The sequence below is a fragment of the Taudactylus pleione genome, unplaced genomic scaffold, assembly GCF_031769625.1.
Source record: "Taudactylus pleione unplaced genomic scaffold, aTauple2 ptg000288l, whole genome shotgun sequence".
Classification (NCBI taxonomy): Eukaryota; Metazoa; Chordata; class Amphibia; order Anura; family Myobatrachidae; genus Taudactylus; species Taudactylus pleione.
In genome coordinates, this window is record NW_028284690.1 from 2,717,466 (window position 1) to 2,726,984 (window position 9,519).

Sequence of the window (9,519 nt, forward strand, 5' to 3'; positions counted from 1 at the left end):
TGGACAGTCTGTTGTAATACATATTGCTATGCTTGATATTATTTATTAACATTTATAGAGCACCAGCATATTCCATCATGCTACACAGCTGGGAATTTTTTTTTTATACATCTATTCAATTTGTAAGAGACATGTTCACACATCTCCAAATAAGTTACCCTTATGTAAGTTTCTAATGAAATACAAATAACTTATTACCAGAAACCCTGAACACTGTTAGTGAATAAATTGTGCAACAGATTTAGAAAATAACTAATTTGCAGCTTGATTTTTGACTACCTTACCTTTATACAAGAGATTTCCATGGGGACACACCTGCAGATAAGATATCAGTTCAGCTGAAATTCACCTGTTCCCTAGCAGCAGACAGCTCAACTGGATGCAGCCGCCACCAATTCTTTCCATCCGTTGGGAAATGGAGACAGTAACAGCTGCAACTGATCAGCACATGCACGATTTCACCACCTTTGTCACTGCTGCATCCTGACCAAAAATCAGAAGCAAGAGACAGAAGACTCCAGATGTTCTTCTCTAGATGCGGTGTGCCATGCAATCTCCTGCTGCAACACAATATGATTTTGTAACAGCAAATGATTTCCCACAAGGAGCTACATGGTGCAAAACCTGGCACAGAAGGGATGCAGCAATTCTGATTTCGAGGAAGGCTCCAAAGAATTCATGCTTGACCTCACAGGGAAATGTTAAGACACACATTGTGGTTCCTCATGCTAATGTAATACCAGAACCCTTTCCAAATGGCCTCGAAAACGACCAATGAAAAGGAATAATTACATATTGGTGACGCACAAACTCTTCTCCTTAGAGTTAACCACCCACGCATAAGAGTGCTCAGATCCCAGAAGTGGATGGTTCTTCAATCTGTTACGAAAATCTTTATTACATATTTTTTTTTTTTTAATTGCTATGGTGATTGATTTCTGTTGTTTGATTGCTGCAAACGAAACGTGATATAAAGTAAACTTCAAATTAAAAATAAATTAGGATCATTCTGTATGATCCAAACAAATCAAAGCTTTACTGTGCTCTCCAGAACAGCGGCATGTCAAACTCAGACAGCAAGTAGATTTTCTCTGCATCTTGTAGAAAATTACAGATCCCTCCTAAGGAGAATGAGGAGCCATATGATCCGTTCAATAGAAAGAAAACGGATACAGCAATCAGAACTAGGTTATTCCAGTTGCACAATAACACAAAAGTTTAAAAATAAAAAAACATAACAAAAAATAAAAATAAAACACAAAAATGAGTATGTCAATGTTTGACTTCCTGAAGATTATGAAATATCAATTTGTTTGCTACAATTCAAGCAATCAGGAATTGTGTACCCCTCAACAAAAAGGTCAGATGTTTGCTGTCAATTCACTTCCAGGCAGAAAGACATTTTCCTCAAATGAAAATTTATTGAGAATGAAAACAAAAACCAGTTGAATTGTGTGCACTGTTTCAATGACCATTATGTTAACTTGTGTGAGCCAGAGGGTAACGGACTCACTTTCCAGAAATCTTGTGTATACAGCACAAAGTAATGAAGTCATCACGTTTTCACTTAAAACACGGGAACTGGCATCACAATAGCAGAAACACAATATGCATATTTTTTCAGGTTATTTTTTTTTTTTTTGGCTGCCAATGTAGTAAAATGTGCAAGTACTAAACAGACACTTTCTCCTCCATCAATGTTACTTTTGTTAACAGCCCCAGGAAGACCAGAATCTTCTTTTTCCTAGCTTCCAGCTGTACAATGATGAGGGGAAATTGGTTGTATGTTAAACAGGTACCAGCTAACACAAAAATACTATAAAAAGGAGCGCTGAATAGGTTAAATTTGCTATGAAATTACTCTGCACCAACTGCTGCCCAAAATTATATAAACAGTTCTTAAAATAATTTTCCCCAGGGATGAAAAAACAGTTAACAGAAAAAAAAAAAAAGAAAAGAAAAAAAGTCTTGATCTCAGCAACCAAATTAAAACAAAATGTAGTGCTGTCATTAATATAACTGGTCTGTACAGCAATATCAACATTACATTCATAAAAAAGGTAGTCTTTTTTAAAGCGGACCTGTCATGTACAGAGGATGTAATAGAGCATCCATTTTGTTGGCCGAATCCTATGTTAATGGATGTGCAGCCTCTCAATTCACCTTTAAAAAGAGATTTAAAAAAAAATAAATAAAATCTTTACAACAGAGTTAAACACTACGTCAGTATAGTCCAAATATTTTCTTAAAGAACCATAAGGTATATGTACATTTAGCAGACCAGATTCCATACAAAAAGTGAAAATTAGCATAGGAACACTGTCTGGTTGACTCGGCACAAAGAAAAAAAATAAACACTAAATATATTGAATCTAGACCATGGGTTGGATCAAATGGATGGCTGTGCACTACAAGAATTCTACATAAACAATTTGGTTACAATAGCACCTTCAGAATTGTTTTGTAAATGCTAATGGTTCACGCTTCAGTACTTTGTATGAAATATCTCTACACAAACACATGGATCAAAAGCAGCAGATGTACTGTCTTGTTAAAAGGGGAAATAATTTAATAACCCTTTTTAAATTCACTGTATTACATAAAAATGTTACTTCTTACGCATGTTACTTATTCTGTTACATAGTTGTACCCCAAAACTAGCAACATCACCTACCACTACTAGAGAAGGATTGATAAGTTCAGGAAGCCACTGATATCAAAGAACAAAAACTGTTTTGCTGAGCCTTAACACGTCACTAGTTGCATTTCAGATGTATTGATCCCTTTTAAACTATTTAACGTTTACCTAGGTCGATAGATGCATTCTGTTGATCATGTGCATGGCAGTTCTCAGCTGTGCCTACAGGTCAGATTTACAATTTTCTTAGCCCAGATGGACATATCAGCGATATTATGCTCAACTCTGACCTGTGAGCCTTCGAGAACCAAAAACTTAAAAAGTATTGCATACAAAATGTTTGCAATGAATGCTCTTGGTTCTTTTATACTTTGAAAGAAGCATTTTCCAATGGGTGCAGTTGGTGCAGAATAAGATGCAAAACTGGGGAGTTTGAAAACAAACACAAGGCATAATATTGAAAACAGAAAGAATCACTGCTGATGAGTAAACTAATGTGAAACAGATGCCAATTGTAAGAAATGCACGCTGACATTAGAAGCAACAAAATGTAAAACAATCAAATGCTACAATTTTCTAAAATGATCACACATGAACTAGTGGAGAATGTGCACCGTGTGAAAACACTGCATCAGTAATTTTAGACTATTCTTTTTACACAGTGCCTAATTCTCCAAAAATATTTATATAGTGGGAAGCCAAGTTTACAAACATATTCAGAGGTGACCTGAACAGAGCCACTAAAAATAAACAAACAAACACAAAAAAAAAACCAGGGGGTGATTCAATTGTTTGCGCCGACTGATAGTGATCGGCATCCGACTGAGCGATTCATTTTATTGCTCCGTTCAGGCGCGAATAGCCGCTGGAGCTTTTGCTTGCACCCTCCTGAGGTGGAAAGCAGAAAAGTCCTGGTTTTGGGAGCCCAAACTGCTGTTTGGGTATCCTAACCAGGCTTTAGACGCTATATACATGCGGATAAACCCTGTCTAATGGGCACCCAAAACAAATGAATTGCTCCGATGGGCGCCTATTATTGCAGCGCCCAAAACAACTGAATCGTCCCCATATAGTCTTAATAGGGCACACTGATCAAAATGTCTACTGTAACTTCTAATATGACAAATCCTCCTAAAAGACTGATAAATATGAAGTAACAACGGAAATAAGAATGCCATCTTCAATGTATATGCTGCAGCATTACAACGGAACACACTAGGAGTAATCCTCATGTAATATCGGTTCTTTACACTATGCAAGTAAATAGCTTTCCCCAAACAGCATGAATTCTTTCTGTTAACAATCAGTTTGCAATAACAACAGATGCAAGCATAGGAATGTGTAGACAATACATCTTAGGTGCATAAAAGATTTGAAATTCTATCTGCAATTAACTTAAATGACTGTATGCAAATCTACCAATTTACTTGCATTCTATAGTGAAGCACAGAATATTCAGTTTAACAGTTTTTTTCTTCTACATTTACCAAACATAGTAACATCTACAAACCTGGACTGTATTATGGGATACAGTTAAACTTGTAGAGAAGTAACAGGACATTTCCAATACAGTACTTAAACAATGGCTTTCATACTGTTCAGTAGCCACTAAAAATATAAGCATACTATGATCTACAGGCAGCAATAAGCCATTGTGTAAGCAGTGTGATCATTGAGACAAATTTAGTACTTTGCTTACACTTGTGTCAAAATGTGTAGTAAACTTAACATTTGAGCTAACAGCTGTTTTTTTGCTGTCTGCAATTTTAGCATAATGAAATGTCAGACATTTTTAAAAAAACAAAACAAAAGTTAAGTCATGCATAGTTGTAGGAATGTGAAGTATAGCATATTTCTAGTAAAATATCATGCAATTTTCGGAAAGAATAAAACTAGAAATTTCCACAGATACCTAACATTAAATAAACAGCACACAAACCGCCTCTTCAGTGTGATTATTGGATATACATTAGTGACAGTGAACATGAGAAAGTAAAAAAATATATATATAGACTACACAATTATAGGACAACTTGCATCTCGACTTAAACAAGCCAACTCCTAATAACTGAGGCCCAACAATTGTTAGTCTAAAATAATATATATATATATATATATATATATATATATATATATATATATATATATATATTTTAGACTAACAGCTATTGATCAAGATGGCCGGATTGCAATGGTTAAAACACACTTCTTGCTAGTTCATATTAGGCCTTGCAATTGTCCCTAATGATTAAGTGGGCCTAGAATACAATTTTTTCATATGAAAAGGCATCTTTCAACATTCACAAATATGTATGTTTAAGAGTTTCCATTTAAACAGCAATGTTCTCTTTAAAATGAGCTATCTGGAAAAAGTTTATGGTTAGTTTAACAGGGATGTCATCAAGAATAGTTCCATCAACAACCTGTAGGGCAGTTCCTAGCAAGTTGGATGTTAACACGGCAGAAGGCCCAGCTTACAGATACAGTGCTTGACATATGCAAGTTTCCATTGTCATTCATATGACACACTATAGTGCTGTTCCAAAAACAGGAAAGAAAAAAAAAAAAAATTAGAAAATCGAAAAATTATTATATATATATATATATATATATATATATATATATATATATATATATATATATATATATATATAGCGTGCCCACAATAACAAATTTCAAAGATTTCCCAATAAAGGTAATTAGTCCTAGTATTTTTTTGAAAAGGCAATTTTGATTTTTGTGTAAGCTATACATAACTTGGCAATTAAAGCAAGAACTGTATAGACATACAGTTTGAAGAGCATCACCCCATTTGAAGAGTTTGTACATTCTGCCTTTTACAAATGCCAAACCCTCATTTTGATAAGGGTCTGTGGCAAAACTTAAATGGAAACTATGTGCTACAGATGGGCAGTTATCAAACAATCTGTGCTGCTCTCGCCCCCGATAGCCGCCCTATTTAAGGTTCTGCCACCAATCCTTTTCACTATAAGTTTGGTGTTTCAAGAAGGGTGGTATAGAACCTAAATTTTGTTAAGAATGATAACATTTGTGTGCTTATTAGGCAAAGAAATGTTTTTAAATGTTATACACAATGCCTACTTGCAGTTGAGCTACAATGTTTAACTAAACAGACTTCTTACAGGGATAAAATGACTGTCTGTAGATCATAGACGTGAATTAGGGGATGTAGTCAGCATCCCGGCAGACGGCAGACTTCTGACCACCGGCATTCCGAAGGCAAGTATCGGGGGCTAGGCACTATAGGGGGAGGGATAGGCACTAACGGGGGAGGATTAGGTTTAGTGTGCGAGAAGGGGGAGGTTAGGTTCAGGCACCAGCGAGGGTTAGGGGTAAATGTCGGGATTGTGACTGTCAGAATGCCGCTGCCGGTATTCTGACAGTCGGCATTCTGACAGCTGGTATCCCATACCCAACCCGTAAAAGTAGGAGATGAAATAGTTCAAGCTAGCTAGGCTTTCAGAAATATATGATCTACTAAGTTTTAATATATTTTGCAACTCAGACCTACTTCAACCACTACTTGCAAATAGCTAGGAGTTAGATAACAGAGTAGTTAGAAAACTATTAGGAGGATCTGGCAGAATACTTATAAAAAGAAAAAAAGAAGGTCAGCTGCTTTATTAAAGAAAAACATGAAAAGCAAGCACAGATTTTAGAATATGGGATAGGAGATCTGTTTATACCTTTGATAAACATAGCACAATATCACTGCATATAGAATGAAGTAGCAAAACCTAAACAAAAATGCTGTACTGTATCCCATAATACCATGTGGACAGTGCATGTCAATACAAACATTGAATTAAGATGCCCCGCGTACAATTATCATGACAAGGTAGTCATCTTCTGATCTGGCCAGGGCTTTAGCTGTTGAATCCAGAAACTGCTGAGAAAATTCACAGGGTGGGAAAGCATGAAGAACCCCCGTGTTCTCTTTATCTTTACTGCCCCCCACAGGAAGGCTAATGACACCTGCAGCCTGTTTTTGCTTTAAATAGGAGACCAGGTTTCTCAGGGGACGCTGAGTAGAACTTGCTTGATCTCCGACAAAATTAACCTCTGATGTTCCAGGAACTGCAAGCAGGATGGCATAACCATTGGGACCTGCCACTTTAATGCGTCGTGTCACTTCATCCAGCTTGGGCTGATCCAGACGTAGACGTTGGGTGATTTTTAACTGTGCAACTTTTCCTCCGGAAGATCCTTCAATAAGCAGGCCAGATGCTACGGCAAGATCTCCCTGCAGCAAATGCATGTTGGACGGAAAATTACTGTTTTTCAGAAGCAGCATACCTTGCCAAGCTAGGCAGAGTTTTTGAGTTGCATCTGGTTTCTGTGGCGACTTCACTTTACTGTTGGATACTGGATGCTCATCCTTTCTTATTGGGCTCTTATTCTCCAACATGCGATGCTTTCTGTCTCTTTCAACAGAGGCAGAGTTTTTTCGATCACGTTTATCTCCAAGACCACCCTCAAGGCTGCTCCGCCAGTCCCTAGAAGGCGAGGCCTGTTCTGTGCGACTGGCTGTACGATCTGCATCACTGTAACGACTGTCGCGTCCACCACTGCCATCAGGACTTCTGTCAGGACTATTACAGTGTCTCTTTCTGGATCTGTCACTTTCCGGAGATCTGTCAATATGACGACTTTCATCCATCAGCCTCCTTTTCCTGGGTTGCTCTTTAGTTACTCCATCTCTTTCACGGTCTCTGTCCAGAGACCAGCCATCAACACGTCTGTCTAATGTGTCTATGGACTCATATGTGATCCTATTTCGGTCTCTAACAGGAAGGGGAACCCATTCCGTATCTGCATACAAGTCTCTTTCTCTGTCTCTATACAATAAAGGTGGTGTACGCTCTCTGGCTCTTAGGGGATCTGGGGCTCTGTGTGCAAAAGCATCCCCTACTAAGTCATAATGAGGCAAAGGCAATGGTTGTAAGTAAGGGGGTTGATAAAGATGTTCTGTGTCAGCAAAGTCCACACGTAGTTTTCGGTGTTCGCCACCTAATGGAAACCCTCTCATTTGAACACAAGCAGCCTGGGCAGCATCTAAGCTCTCATACTGTATATAAGCCCAACTGTCCCCTTTCCGATAATCAATAGACCTGATGGTACCAAACCTGTCAAATTCACGTGCCAACGATGCCATTGGCGCCCACGGTCCAAGTCCACCTACCCACAAGCGGTTGGTGGGTGTAGCTTTGCCATAGCCAATTTTAATACAATTGCGCAGGATATACTTGCCAGACATTGCCATCTTGGCTCTGTGAGCCATGTCCAGATTCTCAAATTTAAGAAATCCATAGGTGGAGGTTTGCCCACGGCCGGCTCGTTTGATGTCCACTTCTGTAATAGTCCCAAATCGTTCAAAAGCCCGGCGCAGTTCGCTCTCCGTCACATTGATGTCCAGATTGCCCAGGAAGAGAGTTCTGTTGGCCCTTATATCGTTCTCAGGGGAACTACCGTCCTCTCGGATGCTGATGCGTGGGTCCAGCGGGTAGGTGGGCCGCACCCTGTTCTCGTAGAAGTTGTAGTCCCGTTCCCTGTCCAGCTCCCTGGGCGGGGGCGGGGGCGGTGGGGGCGGCAGGCGGCCAAGGGCCAACTGTTGCAGCCGATAGTCTCTGTAACCCAGCCCGCTCGGGGATAGGCCGCGCTGCCCGTGCGGGTGCCGGTGGGCAGGCAGGGAGGACACGGCAGCTGACAGACTGGCATACGGGTCCTTGTCCCCGGGGGACCGGCTCCGCCGCCGATTGTTGCCGGTCACGTACACCGCCTCGATCTTCAGCGGCCGGTCATAAAGCACGAGCCGGCCCCTCGCGTGCTTGGCGGCCCGAGCGTCCTCCGCGCGCCTGAAGTTTACCAGGGCCACGCGCTCATCGCCGGAGCGTGAGATCTTCACGCTGACGTCCCCGAACTTCTTGAACTCGTGGAAGAGGCCGTCCTCCACCGCCTCGTCGCTCAGCGAGGAGCCCAGCTCACTGATCCGCAGCGACTTGTACTCCGACTCGCCGCGCCCCTCAGCGCTCCGGCCAGCCGCGCCTCCACGGCTGTCTGCACCTTTGCTGCTGCCGCTCCCGCTGCTGGCACCCGGGGAGCCGTAACTGTGCAGCCCGGGCGCCCTTCCCGAGGGCTCATACTCGCGGCTGCCTGAGAGGCCCTTGTCCAAGTGCAGGCCGCGGCGGACAGTGCTGCCCTCCGTGGTCTTACCCGCTGAGCCGCTGCCATTACTGCCACTGGCGGAGCTCAACTTCTTCCCGCACCGTTCTCGAGTTGACTCCTCCGCCCCCCGGGACCGTTTGGCCTTGGCCGGGGAGCGCTCCTTTCCTTTCATGGCAAATTCCTGAGGTATCGCGTCCTCATACACGGCTTATCGGCGCCATCTTGCAGATTTTGCTGTATGGTATGCGCCCTGTACACTGATAGGCTAAGGGGAGTCCATCTGGCTTTCCCATTGGGCTGCTGAGCCGTCACTCTCAAGGCGGTCCCGGCACTAAACATTTGTAAGCGTCACGTCCGCTTCTCAGGCAGCCCTAACTGACGTGAGAGTGAGCGAGGCTGCTGTGTCTCCAGAAAAATGGCCGCGATGCTCTATTCACATTCGCTGGAAGAAGCGGCGGGAGACGCATTATACACAGATGCTATGTAGTGGCCCTGTGCGTTTCTAGAAACAAATTCTCCTATGGAAACAAAGGTTCTATAAGATTAACACCTCGCCGCAGAGCGGTTTCTTACAAATGGGCTGAGCCTGTTTTACCACGTTTTTGAGCTGCTGGTTACATCCCAACTTGAATAATAGTAAAATTTATGTGTAGCCGATTTAGAATTTTCAGAAAAAAACTAATTCAAATATGACA

General features: G+C 41.4%; 1 protein-coding gene across 1 annotated transcript; it reads right to left on the reverse strand.

Annotated features, from left to right (window-relative positions):
* Positions 1–5,302: 5,302 nt before the first annotated feature.
* RBM15 (RNA binding motif protein 15) lies at positions 5,303–9,123 on the reverse strand. Its single transcript, XM_088482444.1, has one exon. It carries the CDS (start codon positions 8,994–8,996, stop codon positions 6,465–6,467), a length of 2,532 nt encoding a protein of 843 aa, XP_088338570.1. The 5' UTR covers positions 8,997–9,123; the 3' UTR covers positions 5,303–6,464.
* Between the last annotated feature and the right edge of the window lie 396 nt (positions 9,124–9,519).

Coding starts and splice junctions, on each gene's coding strand:
- RBM15 (XM_088482444.1), bottom strand. CDS start 8,996: ATGAAAGGAAAGGAGCGCTCCCCGGCCAAGGCCAAACGGTCCCGGGGG.